This window comes from Tachyglossus aculeatus, chromosome 1 (assembly GCF_015852505.1).
Source record: "Tachyglossus aculeatus isolate mTacAcu1 chromosome 1, mTacAcu1.pri, whole genome shotgun sequence".
In the NCBI taxonomy this organism is placed as follows: Eukaryota; Metazoa; Chordata; class Mammalia; order Monotremata; family Tachyglossidae; genus Tachyglossus; species Tachyglossus aculeatus.
Genome location: NC_052066.1, coordinates 42,368,395 through 42,391,753, shown reverse-complemented (window position 1 = coordinate 42,391,753; position 23,359 = coordinate 42,368,395). Strand labels below are relative to the sequence as shown.

Below are 23,359 nucleotides of genomic sequence, written 5' to 3'. Positions count from 1 at the left end.
GTGTACTGTATCTAAGTGTGAGCACTGATTTGGAGAAGTCATTGGATTAAGCCAAATCGAATGCGAATTACAGTGGATTTACACTTACAGGGTCTGGGCACAGAAGGTTTCCAACCTCTCTAAATTATGACTAATGGAGAAAAGAGTTTCCCATGCTGGCTCGGAGGGAAAGACGAGAATGCTTTGTTAGCCAAACTGTGGAGAAATTCTGTGGTGGAAGAGGCATGGGGAAAAGGGGAGAAGAGATGCTCTCGTCTGAAATAAAGTTTGGGCTCTCATCGTCATGTGAGCTTCAGTGCAGATTTGTTGTTTCTGGAAGTGGTGGGAGAAGAAGTAGTGTTTTGTGGTGGAAAGGGCACCCAGCTCATCAGTCATTTCATCCACTTGCACTCGCTTGACTATTTTTCCCCCAGGAGCCAATTCATTTCGTCGCCCCTAATAGTTGCGGCAGGGCGGAGGCAGGCTTCTTTGTATTAATTTGTTACCATAGATGGATTTCCTTTTGCTGGATGGCAGCCAAGTTCTTGCTTGAAATAATTTCCTTGGAAATTGAACTCACCGCTGAAAGTCATGGCTAGTGAGGGCGGGTGTTTATTAAAAATGAAGTATGGTAACCAGTAGCTAGTTTGTTGCCACCAAAGTTTCTGCTGAGATATGCAAGGTGAGATAATTACATTTCTTGGCCTGTCTGAAAGATTATTTATTTGGAAAATGAGGAGATTTTGAACCTGTTCCTTGTAAATGATGGAACAGTTCTCCCAGCGTGACTAAATTTACTTTGGATATGCTAATGGAGATGTGCCGAAAAGAATATGGTGCTCCTGAGTGAATTTATATTCAAATAGCTATCTATTGAAAGGTAACCATGCAAGGGCTTTTATCTGCCAGATTGTGATTTTAAGGTATTTGTTCAGCATCTTTTATGTGATCATAATAATAATAATAATGATGGTATTTGTTAAGCGCTTACTATGTTCAAAGCACTGTTCTAAGCACTGGGGAGATTATAAGGTGATCGGATTGTCCCACGGGGGGCTCACGGTTTTAATCCCCATTTTTACAGGTGAGGTAACTGAGGCACAGAGAAGTGAAGTGACTTGCCCAAAGTCACACAGCTGACAAGTGGCAGAGCCGGGATTTGAACCCACGACCTCTGACTCCAAAGCCCAGGCTCTTTCCACTGAGCCACGCTGCTTCTCTTATAAAAAATACCCATCATGGGATTTTTGGAATATTTTGGAAAGCTTTGTGCTTACCTTTTTGGGTCAAAAGCCAAGGTTAAGGCAGATTTGGGTAGCACACAATCCTTGCTAAAAGTAAATATTTTATTATTAACCATAATAGGTTTTAGGTTTTGATTTATTAACAGTAGTAATAATGAGTTTGATTTTGTTCTAAGTGCTTACTTGCTTTTTAAAATAATTTGAACACCAAGGTCCAAAGACAGGCTCCAAAAGGACATGCCATGTTAGGAAAGAGAAATATAGAACTCTGGTCTAGCAGTTAGTTGTGACCTCCCGGAGCATATTGGATTTTATGAGGGAGTCTTGAATTCGACTTTGGAGTGGATTCCTTGGGATAACTCTGGACCTGTGTATATGTATATATGTTTGTACGTATTTATTACTCTATTTTATTTGTACATGTTTATTCTAATTATTTTATTTTGTTAATATATTTTGTTTTGTTCTCTGTCTCCCCCTTCTAGACTGTGAGCCCTCTGTTGGGCAGGGACCGTCTCTATACGTTGCCAACTTGTACTTCCCAAGCGCTTAGTACAGTGCTCTGCACGCAGTAAGCGCTCAATAAATATGATTGAATGACTGACCTGAAGGAATTCCCAGATCTTTCATTCCTTCAGTCGTATTTATTGAGCGCTTACTGTGTGCAGAGCACTGTACTAAGCGCTTGGTTCCAACCTGCGTCCCCCAAGAGTCCCCGAGCTGGGGGGGATACATCTTAGGGGCTATATATGTTTGTACATATTTATTACTCTATTTATTTATTTTTTTTACTTGTACATATCTATTCTATTTATTTTATTTTGTTAGTATGTGTGGTTTTGTTCTGTGTCTCCCCCTCTTAGACTGTGAGCCCACTGTTGGGTAGGGACTGTCTCTGTATGTTGCCAACTTGTACTTCCCAAGCGCTAAATAGGTATGATTAATTGATTGATGTGTGATTGGGGTGGAGGTGATATAGTGGAAAGAGACCGGGCTTTGGATTCAGAGGTCATGGGTTCGAATCGTGACTCCGCCACATGTCTGCTGTGTGATCTTGGGCAAGTCACTTAACTTCTCTGGGCCTCAGTTACCTCATCTGTAAAATGGGGATTAAGACTGTGAGACCCACGTGGGACAACCTGATCACCCTGTATCCTCCCCAGTGCTTAGAACAGTGCTTTGCACATAGTAAGCGCTTAACAAATGCCAATTATTATTATTATTATTGTTATCAAGAAGCAGTGTGTCCTAGTGGATAGAGCACAGGCCCGGGAGTTAGAAGGACCTGGGTTCTAATCCCGGCTCTGCCACTTGTCTGCTGTGGGACCTTGAGCAAACCACTTCACTTCTCTGGGCCTCAGTTCCCACATCTGTAAAATGGGGATTAAGTCTGTGAACCTTATATGGGACCTGGATTGGGTCCAACCTGCTTAGCTTGTATCTACTTCAGTGCTTAGTACAAGTGCTTGGCCTGTAGTGAGCATTTAACGAATATGTTTAACAAAAAAAGGATAATAGCAGCGTCGCTTATTGGAAGGAGCATGGGCTTTGGAGTCAGAGGTCAGGGGTTCAAATGTCGGCGCCGCCAATTGTCAGCTGTTGTGACTTCGGGCAAGTCGCTTAACTTCTCTGTGCCTCAGTTACCTCATCTGTAAAATGGGGATTAAGACTGTGAGCCCCCAGTGGGACAACCTGATCACCTTGTAACCTCCCCAGCGCCTAGAACAGTGCTTTGCACATAGTAAGAGCTTAATAAATGCCATCATTAATAATAGGGCTGGGAAAAAATATTTGCAAGTAGGAACCTTCATTATGAAAGACTATCTGAAAGGGTGCTCTAATTTGCTGTAAAAGGCATGGGGAAAAGGGGAGAAGCGACACTCCCTTTTAAAATATGGGTTGCGTTCTCGTGGTCATCATCATCATATTTATTGAGCGCTTACTATGTGCAGAGCACTGTACTAAGCGCTTGGGAAGTACAAATTGGCAACATATAGAGACAGTCCCTACCCAACATTGGGCTCACAGTCTAATAATAATGTCATGTGATAATTTTATGCAGATTTGTTGTGTATGGAAGTGGTTGGCGAAGATGTGCTGTTTTGTGGGCGTCTCCGTAGCCATTTCTCACTGTTGGGACAGGCAGGTCCCTTTGCCATATGATGTCTCACTTGTCTCAGGAAACCACCAGAAATGAACAAAGCCGACTAGTTAGAGAGAACAGTCTTCCTGCAAGTGTAATGTTTAAATCTCCCGCTCCCCTCCCTTCCATGTCATCTCGACTCGCTCCCCACGCCTCACATAGCACTTACGTATATACGTATATATCTAGAATTCTGTTGATTTATATTGATGCCTGTTTACTTGTTTTGATGTCTGCTTCCCCTCAGACTGTAAACCTGTTGTGGGCGGGGATTGTCTCTCTTTATTGCTTTTAGACTGTGAGCCCACTGTTGGGTAGGGACTGTCTCTATATGTTGCCAACTTGTACTTCCCAAGCGCTTAGTACAGTGCTCTGCACACAGTAAGCGCTCAATAAATACGACTGATTGATTGATTGCTGTATTGAACTTTCCAAGCCCTTACAAAAGTGCTCAGCCCACAGTAAGTCCTCAGTAAATACGATTGAATGAATTTAAGAATGATGCTCGCTTGTGGTCCTCAAAAAAGGAATTAAATGTTGTTTTCTCTCTCCTCTATTGGTAACTCTAATCTCTGAATTTATACTCACACAGACAAATTATTATATTAAGCTATATTTCTGGCTTCAGCTGTCTTAAATCACAGTGTCATTTTAAAAGTTTTAGACTAATTTTTATTTATTTATTTTTTAGCAAGCAATCAGAAGAGCAACGGTGAAGAGGTCCTTTACTCCTGTACTTGTGGGAAGTGCTTTGAAAAACAAAGGGGTGCAGCCTCTTTTGGATGCTGTTTTAGAATATCTCCCTAATCCATCTGAAGTCCAGAATTATGCTATTGCCAATCAAGAGTAAGTGCAGTAAACTAGGATATATTCTTCACGCTGGCTTTAGGTTTCGCCATACCAGACTTCTATCATTTCACCATGAATGGCACTTTATGTTCACTTTTCCAGATGAAAAAGGCCAGTAAGTGCAAGAGCCATTATTTTGCAAAAAATAAACGGGGTGATTTATAGTTTTCAAGATGCCTTTACCTTTCAAATCTCTGCTGAGATGAGTAATTTAGCGATCCTAAAAAGCGGTGAAGAAAAGTTGTTCTATTTCAAGACAACTGAATCTTTATTTTTCTTTTGAGTGGCCTTCGGTAATAATCTTTAAACAATAATAGTAGCATTTTACTCACTTTCTTTCAATTATGCACTGAGAAAGGTTTGAGAACTTTGATTTCAGTACCAAGGGAAATGAGTTCTCATCAGATATGTTTCAGATGAAAAGCTTTTCAAAACCCAGGAAATTCACCTCAGATGACTGTTGTGCATCTAGCTTTGACAACTGAACTGAAGTTTCCCAATCCTATGTTCTGTAAACAGACTTTTCTTTCCTTTGCTTTAAGGGGCTCAAAAGAAAGAAACAAAATTCTGATGAGTGCTGCAAGAGACAATTCACAACCCTTTGTAGGCCTGGCTTTTAAACTGGAGGTAGGTTGTGAATTTTATTCCTTTAACTGGTCTAATCTCAATTTCGGATAAAGCAGGAATGAGCAAAGCCCCCGGTCACTTGAGGGCGGGCTGGACGGGGGCAAGTGGATTTGATTAGGGTCACTAACTCATCTCGTTGTTTAATTGTAGGGAAGTTCATATTTCTTTAGAATTGAACTGACGGATAAACATCTAAATAGCTTTGAGAATCATTTTCGTAGCTTATGTTTCGAATAAAGATGGGTTTCGAATGCGTCGCCGTTAGGATTCCTAGAGAACTACTCTGCCTTTTCTGAAATAAATGTCCTACTCCATGGGAGTCTTACTGCACTAAAACCGAGCACGTGCAATGATCTAAGTATTAATAGCGCGGGGGTGGTTGGAAGGTAACGGCGTCTACTTTACCTCCCGGTTATCCTTCTTGAATGTCTAGTTGATTTCATTCTCTCCTATTAGAGCACTTCTCCTTTACATTTTATGTCAGTTTGGCCATTTAGATTGTAAACTCCTTGTGGGGAGGAGTCCCGTCTTCTACCTCACTCATACTCTCTCAAGTGCTTAGTGTAGTTCCCCGTAGATGGTAAGCACTCAGTAAATATTGTTGACTGATTTGATTGTTCCTTTCCCGTCGAATTTGCAGGCTGGGCGATTTGGGCAGTTAACCTATGTGCGAAACTACCAAGGCGAGTTAAAGAAGGGCGACACCATTTACAACACACGGACGGGGAAGAAGGTCCGCGTACAACGCCTGGTCCGCATGCATTCGGATATGATGGAGGTACGGAAGGCGATTTTGGGCAGAACTAATTTTGGCCTTCTCCACGTGGGGAAATCACTCGGGCCAAGCATCTTACTCTTTTTTTTTAACTTCTCTCTTACTGCTGTTCCTGGGTACCTTTATCAAAGAGGGAAATGTGGGGTGATGCGGCAACCCTTTATGTTTGGCGTTGCAAGTCGCGTGTAATTTGTGAGAGGTCTGTGGTTGGGGGCGAGTCAGCAACAGCTCCTGCTGTGGGCCAGGGGAAATCCCCTCGGAGGGAGCGGATGTGCATTTCAGGATGATCTCCCAGCAGGGACGTAGCCCTTGACATCATGACTTGAGGAAGCAGCGTGGTCTAGTGGAAAGAGCACAGGCCTGGCGGTCAGAGGACGTGGGTTCTAATCATTCATTCAGTCGTATTTATTGAGCACTTACTGTGTGCAGAGCACTGTACTAAGCGCTTAGGGAAGTACAAGTTGGCAACATGTAGAGACGGTCCCTACCCAACAATGGGCTCACAGTCTAGAAAGGGGGCTCACAGTCTAGAAGGGGGATCCCGGCTCTGCCACATGAAGCGCTTAATAAATGCCATCATCATCATCATCATGTTGGACAAGTCACTTAACTTCTCTGTGCCTCAGTTACCTTACGTGTAAAATGGGGGTGAAGACTGTGAGCTTCCTGAGGGACAACCTGATTTCCTTGTGTCTCCCCCAGCGCTTAGAACAGTGCTTGGCACATAGCGCTTAACAGATTTATTTATTTTATTTGTACATATCTATTCTATTTATTTTATTTTGTTAGTCTGTTTAGTTTTGTTCTCTGTCTCCCCCTTTTAGGCTGTGAGCCCACTGTTGGGTAGGGACTGTCTCTATATGTTGCCAATCTGTACTTCCCAAGCGCTTAGTACGGTGCTCTGCACATAGTAAGCGCTCAATAAATACGATTGATGATGATGCCACAGTTATTATTATTAAATGGTGTTTGGCTTTCAGTTGTGAGAAGCCTGGCTATTCCTACTCTACTGGTAGCTTCCCAGAGGAGTAAATAGCCTTGGAGAATGCTGCCTCTTCCAGTATAGCCCTGGCGGGCCAAACCAAATTCGACTGTGGGGCAGTCTGCGTTGACGCAGGCTGGAGTGGTGGTCTGGTTTGGTTCCAGGTCCCGCCGTCGACCCCCGGCCCACGTCCTCCCCCGGGCCTGGAATGCCCTTCCTCTGCCCATCCGCCAAGCTAGCTCTCTTCCTCCCTTCAAGGCCCTGCTGAGAGCTCCCCTCCTCCAGGAGGCCTTCCCAGACTGAGCCCCTTTCTTCCTCTCCCCCTCTCCATCCCCCCCATCTTACCTCCTTCCCTTCCCCACAGCACCTGTATAGATGTATATACGTTTGTACATATTTTTTTACTCTATTTTATTTGTACATATCTATTCTATTTATTTCATTTTGTTAGTACGTTTGGTTTTGTTCTCTGCCTCCCCCTTTTAGACTGTGAGCCCACTGTTGGGTAGGGACTGTCTCTATATGTTGCCAATTTGTACTTCCCAAGCGCTTAGTACAGTGCTCTGCACATAGTAAGCGCTCAATAAATACGATTGATGATGATGATGATGATGGAGGCTTTTTGGGTTTTGAAGGTGTTCTGGAGGCTTAGGTCCACGTGGACAGGGGCCCCGACTTTGGTTTTCATCCCAGGTCCCTCAGACCGTCTTGCCCAAGCCTCTCCCTGCTACATTTCTCGAGGTCTCCTGACCAGAGATGACCAGAAGCTGGGTCCAACCCTCCTTGATCCGGCCCCGCGCACCTGAGGCCGACTGGCCTTGGCCAGGAGAAGTGGGAGTCATTTGCCACGCAGGCCCGCGGCAGTGGGCTATTGCCTCATTAATTCAGCGAGTTGAATGGACCGGCCTCTTAGATATCGACGGTGTCGCTATTCTGGGAGTCAAGCTACAGGGAGCATCCACCTTGTGAATGACAACAGTTCCCCGAATCAGCGCAACATACAACTTCAAAACCTTGGGCGAAGCTGACCTCTTTATAGTCCGGAATCCAAGCTCTAGGCAGCCCAAGTGTTCATTTCATCTAGTCACATAACCAAAGACTTTTCAGGACAAGTGGACAAAAGCCAGGAAGCTCTGAAAGCACTGACATTCTGCCCTCGAATTTCCTGTGTTTTGTTGGCCAGGTACATCTGTTGAAAATTAGAGTTATTTTAAGTACAATGAGCTGCATTTTTTCAGCCTGTGCACCGGGAGCGTCCTTTGAAGTCACGGCTTGTATTTAATTATCCCGTCTCCCATTATCTGGGCATTTAGTAGCTCCAAAGAACGAATAGACTTTCATCAAATTGTGCAGATTCACTGAGGAATTATTATACAGTCCTTGGAGGTCCCTTTTTAAATAGGTTCCCAGTGAGTGAAGTGAGGCTTTTAAAAAGGGTCTGCTTCAGAAAGCCCGTTCTGTTTGCTGAAGTTTCGTTGGCCCACCCCAAGCAAAAATTTTCCTCATAATTAACACTTTGAGACCTTTTCATCTCCCTGCTCATTTACTGATTGTTTATTACGCACCAGATGTCAAGATTTCAGCTCTGTGTTTGCAGCACACGGAACTACCCACATGAACTCTTTTTCTCTTCAGGACGTTGATGAAGTGTATGCTGGCGATATCTGTGCATTGTTTGGAATCGACTGTGCTAGTGGGGATACGTTCACAGAGAAAGATAGCAGTGAGCTTTCAATGGTGAGTTCTGTTTCCATTACTTCTGAGGTTTTGCTTTGATGTTACGCACTTGAGGTTTTTAACCTTCTGATTCTGTATGTGTTCTACTTAAATTGCCCGAAGAATGTGAGCATATTGATTAATGTCGGACCTTGAAATTCCACAGGTGCCTACGGCCCTCGGAATAACACGGTTAATCACAGCCCCCTCCTTCCTTTTCATTTCAGTTCTGGCCAAATAAAGGTGGAGTGTAGTCAGGGGAGAGGTTAGCGGACTGGCCCATAAACCTTCACACCTTAGCTGACCTTGGACTAGGCAGGAAAAAAATATGGAGTCGTCCTCTCTTTTCAGTCAGTCAGTGGTACTTATTGAGCACTTACTCTGTGCAGAGTACTGTACTAAGCGCTTGGAAAAGCGCAATATGACAGAGTTTGGTATATGCAGTCCTTGCCCACAAGGAGTTTAGGGTCTGCACGGGGAGGCAGATCTTCAAATAATACTGCACACCGTAAGCGCTCAATAAATATGATTGAATGAAATAAATTATTGCTAGGGGAAATAGTAGAGTATAAGGTTATGTACCTAAGTTCTGTGAGGTTGGGGGTGAGGTGAATATCAAGTGCTTATGGGTTATAGATCCAGCTGCATAGGTGCCTCTGGAGTAATAGCGAATAGGGAAATGATAGCTTAGGGAAGCTCTCTTGGAGGCGTTGTGATATTAGGAAAGTTATGAAGGAGGGCAGAATGGAGAAGTGTCAGTTTCGAAGCGGAAGGGAGTTCCAAGCCTGAGGGAGGACCAGGACAAGGGGACGGTGGTGAGATAAATGACAGTGAGATTCAGAGACATTGGTGTAGCGGAGGGTGTCCATTGGGTTGTGGCAGGAAGTCAACGAGGTAAGGTCAGAGGGAGAGAGCTCCTTAAGGGCCTTAAAGCTGATGGTAAGGAGCTTCTGTTTGATGAAGAGGTGGATGGGCAGTCGTCGGAAGTTTTTAAGGAGTGAGAGATGAAGGTTGTGTGGTTTTTCAGAAAAAATGATCTGAGCAGCAGAGCGAAGTGTGTACTGGAGTGGTAAGGGATGGGAGGCAGGGAGTTCTGTGAGGACGCTGAGTCAGTAGTCAATCAATCCATCAATTAATCAGTGTATTTATTGAGCACTTAGTGTCTGCAGAGCGCTGTACTAAGCACTTGGGAGCACTTGGGAGAGTACAGTTCCACAGAGTTGGTATTCACATTCCTTGCCCACAGTGAGATTACAATTTAGAAGGGGAGACAGACAGGTTACGAATATGTATTTGAGTGCTGTGGGGCTGAAGGTGGAATGAATATCAACTGCCCAAGAAGACAGATCCAAGTGCATAGAAGATGCAGAAAGGAAAGAGGGCTTAATTGGGGATGGCCTCTTAGTCAAGGTGGGATGTAATAAGTACTTGGATTAATATGGGTGGGGAGGAAGGGCTGAATTCTAGAGAGGTTGTGAAGGTAGAACCGACAGGATGCGGGGACGGGTTGAATGAGAGAAATGAGTTGAGCATAAATAATGCCAAGGTTACAGGCTCATGAGGTAGGATGGTGGTAGTGTCTGGGGTGATAGGAATGTCATGGGCAGGGACAGGGTTTGTGTGGGAAGATGAGGTGTTCTGTTTTGGACATGTTAAGTTTGAGGGGTCGGTGGGACATCCAAGTAGAGATGTGCTCAAGTTAGGAGGAAATGCAATACCCCAGAGAAGGAGCGAGATTAGGGCTGGAGAAGCAGAGCTCATCCATGTAGAGCTGGTAGTAGAATTCATGGCTGCGAATTTATTTTCCTAGGGAGTGGGGCTTTATGGAGTAATAGAAGGTGATCCAGAACTGAACCTTGAGGGACTCCCAGAGTTAGAGGATGGGAATCAGAAGAGGAGCCTGTAAAAGAGACTGAGAAGAAACGGTCAGAGAGATAGGAGGGAACCGGGAGAGGACAGTGTCTGTGAAGCTGAAGTTAGATAATGTTTCCAGGAGAAAGGAATGGTCCGCAATGTCTCCGGCACCTGAGGTGTCGAGGAGGATTAGGATTGAGTAGAGGCCATTGGATTTAGCAAGGAGGTCATAAATGACTAGAGAGGGTAGTTTCTGTGGCGTGAAGAGGACGGAAGCCAGATTGCTGGGCTCAAGAAGAGACATGGAGGAGAGAAAGACTCAGCCTCTCCCAGTGTATCTTCTCTCAGGGTCTTTGGATGCCAGAGTAGCTTGCTGCTGTTTCTACCCCACAGAGGTGGGAGCTTCGCTCTTCTGGAGTCCTAACCTCGGGACCGCTAAACCTTCTGGGGATTCTAACCCTGTGGGATCACATCTCAGATCCCTTTCTGTGCCCTGGGCACTTCCAGCATTGCGGCTCAAACCTCTCCAGGTCCGGACCTCCTGGGATTGTGGCTCGGACCATTTGCTCCTAAAACTTCCGTGGGGCTCTTTCCCAACTACCCGGCCTCACTTTGTTTCCAAATCTTTCTTGGCTGGGTACCAAGGCTACCCTAAATCAGTGGTATTGTTTGACCACTTACTGTTGTGCGGAGCACTGTACTAAGCTCTTGGGAGGGTACAGTGTAACAGTAGGTTACAGTCCCTCCCCATAACGAGCTACAGTTCAAAGGAAGGCTTTAGTACCAGATCCAAGTAATCTTCCCTCAGTGAAACTCTTCCAGGATCCCTCCTCTTCCTCCCCCCACCCCCAGGTGGGGTCCACCTCATTCATTCATTCATTCATTCATTCATTCAGTCGTATTAATACTCTATTTTATTTGTGCATATTTATTCTACTTATTTTATTTTGTTAATATGTTTTGTTTTGTTGTCTGTCTCCCCCTTCTAGACTGTGAGCCCGCTGTTGGGTAGGGACCGTCTCTATGTGTTGCCGACTTGTACTTCCCAAGCGCTTAGTACAGTGCTGTGCACACAGTAAGAGCTCAATAAATATGACTGAATGAATACTGAGTGCTTACTGTGTGCAGAGCACTGTACTGAGCGCTCCTCTTTGTCAAATCTAATGGAGTCTACTCCATCGTAATTATTGACCTCCAGGCTGTTTTCAATACCATCGACCACCCTGTTCACTTGGAAACATCTAACCTTAGTTTCTCTAGCACGATCATCTGGTTCTCCCCCTACCATTCTAAATGGTCTCTTTCTCCACCTCTTCCTCTGCCTCCCCCTCCCTCACTGTAGATTCACTCATTCATTGTCAGTTGTATTTATTGAGCGCTTACTGTGTGCAGAGCACTGTACAGCGTCTCTTAGCATAGAGATCTGGGCCCCCTTTTATGTACACTCCCTTCCTTGGTGCTCATATGCTCTCACAGTTCCAACTACTACCTCTGTGCACGCGACTCCCCAATCTACCTTTCTAGCCGTGACCTCTCCCCTTCTCTTCAGCGTTGCATCTTTTCCTGCCTCTGGGACATGGCTCCATGGATATCCCATGATATCTCAAGTTTTAACAAGTCCAAAATTGAACTCTACATGTCCCCCACTAAAAATTCTTCTCTCTCTAACTTTCTCATCCCTTTTGACAACATGCCCACCTCCTGCTTCTCAGAGGCATTATCCTTGGCTCCTCCTCCTTTTTCAACCCTTTTATTCAGATTGTCACCGGATCCCGTGGCCGCTCTTCCTCGTAACGTCTCCTGAATCTGCTCCTTCCTTTCCAGCCAGGCCGCCACCACTCTAGTCCACGCATTTGTCATATCGTAACTGAACTTCTGCATCAGCCTCCTTGTAGATTTGTCTGCCCCTTCATTCATTGTGGTATTTATTGAGCACTTACTGTGTGCAGAGCACTGTTATAAGCGTTTAGTTTTGCCCTTCTCCAGATCATCCTTTTGAAAACCCATCTCCTCACCCCTCCAAAACCTCCATTGGTTGTCCATTCCTCTCTACATTCAGTAGGAACTCCTGACTATTGACTTTAAGGCACTGCATCACCTCTCTTCCACCTCCTTATCTTTCCTTCTCTCCCACTATACTTGTTCCTCTGAAGCAGCCAATTCAACTGTACCTCATTTTTCTATGTCTCACTGCTGAGCTGTTTCTTGCGCACATCCTCCCTGCTGCTTGGAGCTAACGCCCTTCCCCTTTGCATCTGGTAAACCAAGGTTCTTTCCCATCTCCCTTGGCCTTCCCTGATTAATTTCTCATTTCTGCATTTTATTCTCCTTCTTTACTGCCGCTTCAGCACTTTCACATATGGTTACTCGTCTCCCTTCCAGGATGATGAAAAAAGGTCTTATTCTGTAGCCCTTTGTAGCTCCCTCCCTCCTTTTAACTCTTTTAGTGCCTGCCTCCCCCAAGCCCGTTGTGGATGGAAAATGTCTCTTTATAGCTGTATTGTACTTTCCAAGCACTCAGTACAGTGCTCTGCACACAGTAAGCACTCAATAAATACGACTGAATGAATGAATTGTAATCTCTTTGAGGTCAGGATCAAGAGAGCCAATACATAGGATGGGGAGAGTAGGGAAAGCCTTGAAATCGGTCGTAGGTAGTCTTTGGTTGATGCCACGTGAAATGGGAATGTGACAGAGGTTGTTACTTCGAGGCACAATTCTAGCTACTCCAGTAATAACCATGGTTTGTCAGCCAATGACTCAATAATATTTATTGAACACCTTGTGCTGAGCTCTGCAGTAAGTCCTGGGTGAATATAGTAGCCTTCCTAAACATAGCCCCCTCCTTCTAGGAGCTTGCATTCTAGTGGGAAAGATAGTCAAAAACACAGATAAAAGGAAAGAGAAAAAACAGATATCATCATCATCATCAATTGTATTTATGTGTATTAGTTAGTGCTTAAATAATTAAGCATGTAGTAATAATAATAATAATGGCATTTATTAAGCGCTTACTATGTGCAAAGCACTGTTCTAAGCATTGGGGAGGATACAAGGTGATCAGGTTGTCCCACGTGGGGCTCACAGTCTTCATCCCCATTTGACAGATGAGGGAACTGAGGCCCAGAGAAGTGAAGTGACTTGCCCAAAGTCACCCAGCTGACAAGTGGCGGAGCCGGGATTTGAACCCTTGACCTCTGACTCTAAAGCCCGGGCTCTTTCCACTGAGCCACGCTGCTTCTCTATATGTATAGTATAGGACAGGATATGTAGTACGACCTAACGGAAAGAGCGTGGCCTGGAGTCAGAGGATCTGGGTTCTAATCCAGCCTCCACTGCTTGTCTGCTGTGATCCTGGGCAAGTCACTTAGCTTCTTTGGGTCTCAGTTTCCTCATCTGTAATGTGGGGATTAAGACTGTGAGCCCCACACGGGACATGGACCGTGCCCAACCTGATAACCTTGTATGTACCCCAGCGCTTAGTACGGTGCCTGGCACAGAGTCAGCGCTTAACAAATGCCATTATTATTTATTATTGTTATTATTATTTGCAGAAGGGCAAAGGGAGATTGAGCTCATAAGTACTGAGTTGGTGCAGAAGCATTGAGGCGGCAGATGTAGGAATATAGCCATGGGAGAGGAGGAGTTTATCAGGGACAGGCTCTTGGAGGAAATGTGATTTCAGGAGGGCTGAGGAGATGGGGTGATCTTTGGTCTATAGGATATGAAGGGCTGTCCAGGGAACTTAGAGGTACTTATCAATCGATCAGTGGTATTTTTTTGAATGTTTACTGGGTGCAGAGCACTGTACTAAGCACTTGGGAACATACAGTACCTGCCCACAGGGAGCTTACAGCTGTGGGAGCAGCAGTTGTGCTGAACTTAGTGTGCCCGTGGCTTCATATGAAAAGCAGCATGGCTCAGTGGAAAGAGTAGGGGCTTTGGAGTCAGAGGTTGTGGGTTCGAATCCTGACTCCACCATTTGTCCGCTGTGTGACTTCGGGCAAGTCACTTCTGTGTGCCTCGGTTACCTCATCGGTAAAATGAAGATTAAGACTGTGAGCCCCATGTGGGACAACCTGATTACCTGGTATCTACCCCAGCGCTTAGAATAGTGCTTGACACATAGTAAGTGGTTAACGGATACCATTATCATTATTATTGTTATTATTCATACTGTGTCATTTCATAATTTTTTAGATATAATCTGGACACATGGCTTGTACTTCCCAAGCGCTTACTACAGTGCTCTGCACACAGTAAGCGCTCAATAAGTATGATTGATTGATATGTACAAATGTTATTTAGGCAGAATTTTTCAAAAAAGTAATGAAATTATGCAGTGCATTCTCAAATAGGGGCAAGAGTTTACTGTATAAGTAAAGACCTTAGTAATCTTGACTGGATCAGATTTCCAAGCCGAATAATGGCCGAAGTCAAGATTCAATTAATATTACAAAGGGGGAAGAGTACCAACAGAGGGAGTCGCAATCTGAAGTTAACAAAATGGTTCTTAAAACTACATAAAGATTTAAAGCTGAAAATGCCAAGTTTGATTGCCTGATTGCCAAAGCCACCCTCCCTCTAAGACATGCGGGTACACTGATCCTAAGGCTTTTGCTTGGGGTTGGGGGTTGAAAAAGTTTAAATTGAAATAACTCCAAATGATATCATCCTAGCCCTCTTTTCCCGCAGGAATTGGATGAACTAAAATACCTCATTTTATCCATCAGTTATATTTATTGAACTGCTATTGTCTGCAGGGCACTTAGGAGAATGCAGTAAAATGATTAGACATGATCCGGGCCCTCAAGGAGCTTACAATATAGCAGAGGAAACAGATACTAAAATAAATTATAGGTAAGAAGAAGCAATAGAGCTTAAAGAAGTGTACGCATGTGCTTTGGCTGATGAGTACCGGGATTCTTAGGGGACCCGAAGTTCTAAACTGGCAGTTGTGAGGCATGTAAGGTAGGGAGAAGAGAAATTAATTTAGAATCGTCTCCTGGAGTTGTGATTTCAAATGGGTTTTGAAGATAGAGCAGTAGGATACTTGATGTGGAACGGGATGGAGGAGAGGCTGTGAGCAAGAAGTTGGTGGTGAGAAAAATGAGAACACGGTGCAGTGAGTAGGTGGGCTTGAGCAGAGCAAAGCATGTAAACTGAGTTGTAGTTGAAGATGAGGGAGGATTAATAGTGGAGAGCGAGCTGATTGCCTGAAAGCCGATGGCCCGAATTTCTGTTTCCTGCAGAGAGGAGTGGGCAATGATGTACACAAATCCATGCGCTAAACACCGCTCTCTCTACTGAATTCAACTTCCTCATTCCCCTGTTTTTCCCCTAACCCAGAGTACCAAAACACTAGCCTCAGATCACTTCCACAATATACACTCCTTCCCTTCTTGTGCATGCACTGTGGAACACAGCTGGCACAAACCCAGATACCAGGCTGACTTCATCCACCTCAGATTCATCCTTTCCTGCTTTTTAACTCCCCTCTCCTGTGCCTCACAGCGTTATTTCTCCATCCTTATGGACTCCCATGCCCATTGTCCATGCCAGTTGTTTCAGACTTTTAAACTCCCTCCTCAAGCCCCTTTATCTCCATTTTTCGCCCCCCCGCCACACCCACCCACCCACATACACACCCCACCAAGCTCCACACACAGTAAGTGTTTAATAAATACTATTAGTACTATCTGGCTACACACTTTTTTGATAAAATGTAAACCATCAGGCATGATCTCTGTCAAGTCTCCCCTGCTCCTCTCCAGGCCTTCCCTCCTCGACTTTCCCACCTTCTCTCAAAATGTACCCCTTCCATCTACCTCTGACCCCATCCCTTCACACCTTATCAAAACACTTTCCCCTTTCGTAATCCCCATTTTCCAGATGAGGTCACAGAGGCACAGAGAAGTGAAGTGACTTGCCCAAAGTCACCCAGCTGACAAGTGGTGGAGCCGGGATTTGAACCCATGACCTCTGACTCCAAAGCCCGGGCTCCTTCCACTGAGCCACGCTGCTTCTCTTAACATTCTTAATATTCTCTTCTGTAATATTGGGATTACCTACCTACCGAACCCTGCATTACGCACAGTGGGTGTAAACGTGCCTCCGACACTGCCACGTGCATAACCATTTCATCCAACGCCGTTCCACTCAGAACCAGGCGTGTGTTGCCAGAATAATGTTCCCCAATTCGCTAACAGCATTTTACCCAAAATGTGTAGTGAAAACACACTGGGTATACTACATGCTAGTAATAATAATAATGATGGCATTTGTTAAGCACTTACTCTGTGCAAAGCACTGTTCTAAGCGCTGGGGAGGTTACAAGGTAATCAGATTGTAATTTGTCTCTACCCCAGCGCTTAGAACAGTGCTTTCCACATAGTAAGCGCTTAATAAATGCCATTATTATTATTATTATTTCCTTTCTTCCCTCTCTGACTGCCATCTTCAAATGTTGACTCTCCATTGGCTTTTGCCCCCACTGCTTTCAAACATGCTCATGTCTCCCCTATCCTAAAACACTCTCCCACAACCCTCTGGCTCCCTCCAGTTATGTCTTCATCTTCCTTCTACCATTTCTCTGCAAATCTCTACTGCAATTCCCTCCTTGATCCCCTCCAGTCCGGCTTCCGCCTCCTTCATTCCACATAAACCTCCCTCTCGGAGATCACCAATGACCTCTTACTTGCCAAATCCAATGGCCACTCCTAATCCTCCTCTACCCTTCAGCTGCCTTCAAACTGTACCATCCCCTTCTCCTTGAAACATTACCCAACCTTGGCTTCACTGACACTGTCCTCTCGTGGTTCTCCTCCTACCTCTTTGGCCGCTCCCTCTTAGTCTCTTTCACAGGTTCCTTCTCTGCCTCCCACCCTCCATTCTGGGTGGCCTTCTATTCTCCATTTACAAGGACTGCCTTTGGAGAAATCCTCTGCTCCCGTGGCTTCAGCTGTATGGATGATTCCTAAATTTACCTCTTCAGCCCCGACCTCTCTTCTTCTCTGGAGAATTGCATTTCCTCCCGCCTTTTAGGACACCTCTACTTATATGCCCTGCTGACACCTCAGACTTAAAATGTCCAAAACATGTCTTTCACGTCACTGTAGACAGCACCACTATCCTCCCTGTCTCACCAGCCCATAACCATGGCATCATACTCGACTCACTGCTCTCATTCAACCCACATATTCCATCTTGTTGCCAAATCCTGCTGGCTCTGTCTTCACAACGTCTCTAAAAATCCACGCTTTCCTCTCCAAGCTGCTACTGTGTTGATCCGAGCACTTACGTCCCACCTTGACTACTGCATTCACCCTCCTCTCTGACCGCCCTGCCTCTTTTGTTAATAATGTGCATAGAGCTTTAATTCTGTTTGGTCTGATGATTTTGACACCTGTCTACATCTTTTCTTTTTGTTATCTGTCTCCCCCTCCTAGACTGTGAGCCTGTTGTTGCGTCGGGACAGTTTCTATATGTTGCCGACTTGTACTTCCGAAGCACTTAGTACAGTGCTGTGCACACAGTAAGCGCTCAGTAAATACGATTGAATGAATGAATGAATTCCAGTCTAAACTTCACTTTGCTGCCTGGTTTATTTTTCTAAAAAAAAAAACCTGTCAGTTCACCCCTCCCCATTCCTCAAGAATCTCCAGTGATTGCCCTGGAGGTTCAAATGGAAACTCCTCACCATCAGCTGAAAAGCACTAAATCAGCTCTCCCCCTCCTACCTGACCTTGCTGATTTCCTATTAAAGCACAGCCCACACACTTCACTCCTCTAACACCAATCTCCTTAGTGTACCTCAATCCCATCTACTTTACTGACATACACCCCCTTGCCCATGTCCTCCCTAGGGCCTGGAACTCTCTCCTCCTTCGTATGTGACAACTACCACTCGCCGCACATTCAAAGCCTTATTAACATTACGTCTCTTCCAAGAGACCATCTCCAGCTAAACCTTCATTTCTCCAAACCCTCTCTCTTCTGAGTGGCCTAGGCACTTAGATCTGTAGTAATAACTGGGTATTTGTTAAGCGCTTCCTATGTGCCAGGCATCGTACTAAGTGTCGGGGTGGATACAAGCAAATCGGAATGGATACAGTCACTCTTTCATTCATTCAGTCGTATTTATTGAGCTCTTACTGTATGCAGAGCACTGTACTAAGAGCTTGGGAAGTACAAATTGGCTACATAGAGAGACGGTCCCTACCCAACAATGGGCTCACCATCTAGAAGGGGGAGACAGACAACAAAACAAAGCATGTGGACAGGTGTCAAGTCATCAGAATAAGTAGAAATAAAGCTAAATGAACATCATTAACAAAATAAATAGGATAGTAAATATGTACAAGTAAAATACATAGAGTAATTAATATGTACAAACATGTATACAGGTGCTGTGGGGAGGGGAAGGAGGTAGGGTGGGGGGGATGGGGAGGAGGAGAGGAAAAAGGGGGCTCAGTCTAGGAAGGCCTCCTGGAGGAGGTGAGCTCTTAGTAGGGCTTTGAAGGGAGGAAGAGAGCTAGCTTGGCGGATGTGTGGAGGGAGGGCATTCCGGGCCAGGGGGAGGACGTGGGCCGGGGGTCGATGGTGGGACAGGCGAGGACGAGGTACATTGAGGAGGTTAGCGGCAGAGGAGTGGAGGGTGCGGTCTGGGACTCTTCCATATGGGGCTCACAATCTTAATCCCCATTTTACAGGTAAGATAACTGAGGACCAGAGAAGTTAAGTGACTTGCCCAGGGTCCCACAGGAAAGTGGATTAGAGAGCATCCAGGTTCTTCTGAATCCCAGGCCTGTGCTCTATCCACTAGGCCACACTGCTTCTCACGCAGCGTGAAGCACTCGATATTTACCCACAGCACTTATGTACAGAGCTGTAATTGATTTTAATATCTTTTTCTCCCACTAGACTGTAAGATCCTGTGGGCAGGGATTGTGCCTGTCAATCAGTGGTATTGATTGAGTGCTTACTATTTGCCAAGCAGTGTACTAGATGCTTGGGAGAGTGCAAGCTAATTCCGTTGCATAGTATTCTCTCAAATGCTTAGTATGTTGCTCTGCACACAGTAAATGCTCAATCAGTACCACTGACCGATTGATCTGGAGGAGTAGGGAGGCAGTGTTTTAAAGGTTTTAGAAAAAGCACTCAGCATAGTGAAATTTGAACTAGAGAGGAGGGAAACTGGAGGCAGAGAAGTTAGGAGAGTGGTAGTCAAGGTGGGACATAGCAAGGGCCTGGATCCGTGGAGTGGCCATTAGGATGGAAAGGAAAGGTGGACTTTGAGGAAGGAACAACCAACAGCATTTGGCTTCGGACTGAATATGGTGGTTAGAGCAGGAGGAATCAAGGGTAATACTGAGGTTGAGGATGGTGGCATTCTCAACCGTGATGTGGAAGTTCACTATTATTATTATTATTATTGTACTTGTTAAGCGCTTACTCTGTGCAAAGCACTGTTGGTCACCCAGAATGTGAGCCCGTTGTTGGGTAGGGACTGTCTCTTTCTGTCTCACCCTCGACTTCAAGACTGTCCATCCCCTCGCCCCCTCCTACCTCACCTCCCTTCTCTCCTCCTCCAGCCCAGCCCGCACCCTCCGCTCCTCTGCTGCTAACCTCCTCACTGTGCCTCATTCTCGCCTGTCCCGCCATCGACCCCCGGCCCACGTCATCCCCCGGGCCTGGAATGCCCTCCCTCCTCACATCCGCCAAGCTGGCTGTCTTCCTCCCTTCAAAGCCCTACTGAGAGCTCACTTCCTCCAGGAGGCCTTCCCACACTGAGCCCCCTCCTTCCTCTCCCCTTCCTGCCCCTCCCCATCCCCCCCACCATACCTCCTTCCCCTCCCCACAGCACCTGTATATATGTTTGTATGTTTTTGCTCTATTTTACTTGTACATATTTATTGTATTTATTTTATTTTGTTAATATGTTTTGTTTTGTTGTCTGTCTCCCGCTTCTAGACTGTGAGCCCGCTGTTGGGTCGGGACTGTCTCTATATGTTGCCAACTTGTACTTCCCAAGCACTTAGTACAGTGCCCTGCACACAGTAAGCACTCAATAAATATGAATGAATCTGTTCCCAAATTGTACTTTCTTTCATTCATACATTCATTCATATTTATTGGGCGCTTACTGTGTGCAGAGCGCTGTACTAAGCGCTTGGGAAATACAAGTTGGCGACATATAGAGACGGGCCCACAGTCTAGAATGAGGTGACAGACAACAAAACAAAACATGTGGACAGGTATCAAGTCGTCAGAATAAATAGAATTAAAGCTAAATGCACATCATTAACAAATAAGTAGAATAGTAAATATGTACAAGTAAAACAGAGTAATAAATCTGTACATACATATATACAAGTGCTGTGGGGAGGGGAAGGAGGTAGGGCGGGGGGATGGGGAGGAGGAGAGGAAAAAGGGGGCTCAGACTGGGACTAAGCACTTAGTACAGTGCTCTGCACACAGTAAGCGCTCAGTATATACGATTGAATAACCATGTTAGAGAGGTCCTGGAAGCAGGAGGAAGTGTGCGATTGCAAATGAAAGAGGTTAGGGCTAGTGGGTAAACATTTGAGTCATCTGCATGTGCTGGGAGTTGAAGCAGTGTGGGAGACTCGGTTGAGCTCCCAAGGGAGTAAGCCTGGAGAGAGAATAGAAGGGGATCAAGAAGGGAGCTTTGAAGGGATCAAGAAAGGATCTTTGAATGGGAGGCAGAGGAAAAGAGCCTGGGAAAGGGTCAGCCAGAGAGCTAGGAGGAGCACCAGAAAACCAAGGTTAGATCAATCAGTCAATCAATCAATCAGTCGTATTTATTGAGCGCTTACTGTGTGCAGAGCACTGTACTAAGCGCTTGGGAAGTACAAATTGGCAACATATAGAGACAGTCCCTACCCAACAGTGGGCTCACAGTCTAAAAGGGGGAGACATGTTCTCCCCCTTATGTACACTGTAGGGACAGGGATGGTGTCTGACCTGATTACCTTGTATTTTCCCCAGTGCTTAGAACAGTGCATGACACATGGTAAGCTTTAGAAATCCCCTTACTGTTATTATTATTACTACATGTCTTGAGCTCTGTTGGGCAGCGGTATCCGCAGTACGTGACACAGAAAGCTTCCCAGACTCTTCTCAGATTCCCTATCCCATGGGTTTGCATTAGAGCTGCAAGGCCATGGCAGGTAACATCAGTCACGTTTCCAGTTTAGTATTAAAGCCTTTTTTCTGATCAGTGGGAGGGCCCTACTAGTTGGGGCTGGGTGAGGAAGGGGAGAGGAGGAAAGCAAAGATAAAGTTGGAGCCCCTCCCTCCTCCTTGCTGACTTAAGCAGAACTCTGTTTGTACAGATTTACTACTCTATTTATTTTACTTATACATATTTACTATTCTATTTATTTTCTTCTGTTAATATGTTTCGTTTTGTTGTCTGTCTCCCCCGACTGTGAGCCCGCTGTTGGGTAGGGACCGTCTCTATCTGTTGCCAGCTTGTACTTCCCAAGCGCTTAGTCCAGTGCTCCGCACACAGTAAGCGCTCAATAAATACGATTGATGGATTGATTGAGACAAAACCAAACATACTAACAAAATAAAATTATTATAATTATTAGTATAATTATTATAAATAGTGTTTGCAGGAGAAGGGAGTGGCACACATTGTCCAAAGCAGCAGGGCTGCTGAGGACTCTTTTAAGCAACCAGCAGACAGAGAGATAGAGAGAGAGAGCTGGCGAGCAGCTGTTAGTTGGAGCCAAAGCAGCCCTGAAAACGGAGCCTCCCTTCTCGGCAATCCCTGAGGAAAAAACCAAGCTGTGCCCAGCAGTGAGATTGGGTGGGGCTGTCCACCTACGACGGGAAGAAACTCTTCCAGGAACGTCACTGCTTCCTAGAAGCATAGCAGACGCCCTATAAATACAATAGAGCGGATGAAATCAACCCCTCTGGGCTTTGGGTCGCGGAGAGGCCTCCCTCCATCCTTTTAGGCAGCTCTCTTACCTCTTTCAACCACATATGCCTGGAGGGTTTTACAGCACACCGCTTTGTGGTCTCATCTAGTGCGTAAGTTGCTTTAGGTAGGAAATAATAATAATAATTGGGGTATCTGTTAAGCACTTACTATGGGCCAAGCACTGTTGTAAACGCCGGGGAGGACACAAATAAATTGGGCTGGACACAATCCCTGTCCCACATGGGGCTCACGGTCTTAATCCCCGTTGTACAGGTGAGGTCACTGAGGCACCCAGAGAAATTAAGGGTCTTGCCCAAGGTCAAACAGCAGACAGGTGGCGGGGGCTGGATTAGAACCCAGATCCTTCTGATTTACAGGCCTCTCCACTAGGCCACGGTGCTTCTCTACATCCCATAGGATGCAGATAATGTCCCACTGTTGGGTAGGGACCGTCTCTATATGTTGCCAACTTGTACTTCCCAAGCGCTTAGTACAGTGCTCTGCACACAGTAAGTGCTCAATAAATACGATTGATGATGATCCTTCTGATTTACAGGCCTCTCCACTAGGCCATGCTGCTTCTCTACATCCCATAGGATGCAGATAATGTCCCACTGTTGGGTAGGGACCGTCTCTATATGTTGCCAACTTGTACTTCCCAAGCGCTTAGTACAGTGCTGTGCACACAGTAAGCGCTCAATAAATACGATTGATGATAATGTGTCTCTTTATTCCATTGTACTTTCCCATTCAAACAGCAATGTTTATTGAGTGGTTACTGCGTGCAGAGCACTGTACTGAGAACTTGGGAGGCTGTTATTGTATTGATGTCTGTCTCCCCCCATCTAGACTGTGAGCTTGTTGGTGGGTAGAGATTGTCACTGTTGTACTGTACTGTCCCGAGCGCTTAGTACAGTGCTCTACACACAATAAGCGCTTAATACGATTGAATAAATGAGTGAATACAGTACAGCAGAGTTGACAGACCCATTTCCTGACCTCAAGGAACTGACAAACTAGTCGGGGAGATGTTAAAAATAAAATTACCTATGCGGGGTAGCAAGCGCTTAGTATTAATTCATTAATACTGTGACTGTGAGCCCACTGTTGGGTAGGGACTGTCTCTATATGTTGCCAACTTGTACTTCCCAAGCGCTTAGTACAGTACTCTGCACATAGTAAGTGCTCAATAAATACGATTGATAAATACAATTGATGATAAACCCAGTAGGAA

General features: G+C 45.3%; 1 protein-coding gene across 1 annotated transcript in view; it reads left to right on the top strand.

Annotated features, from left to right (window-relative positions):
* Nucleotides 1–23,359, top strand: part of GFM1 (G elongation factor mitochondrial 1) — a 102,719-nt gene that overhangs the window by 37,906 nt on the left and 41,454 nt on the right. The window contains exons 7-10 of the mRNA XM_038749095.1: nucleotides 4,058–4,212; nucleotides 4,758–4,842; nucleotides 5,483–5,620; nucleotides 8,235–8,336. Of these exons, the coding sequence (XP_038605023.1) occupies nucleotides 4,058–4,212; nucleotides 4,758–4,842; nucleotides 5,483–5,620; nucleotides 8,235–8,336 (480 nt within the window). The remainder of the gene's footprint in view (nucleotides 1–4,057; nucleotides 4,213–4,757; nucleotides 4,843–5,482; nucleotides 5,621–8,234; nucleotides 8,337–23,359) is intronic.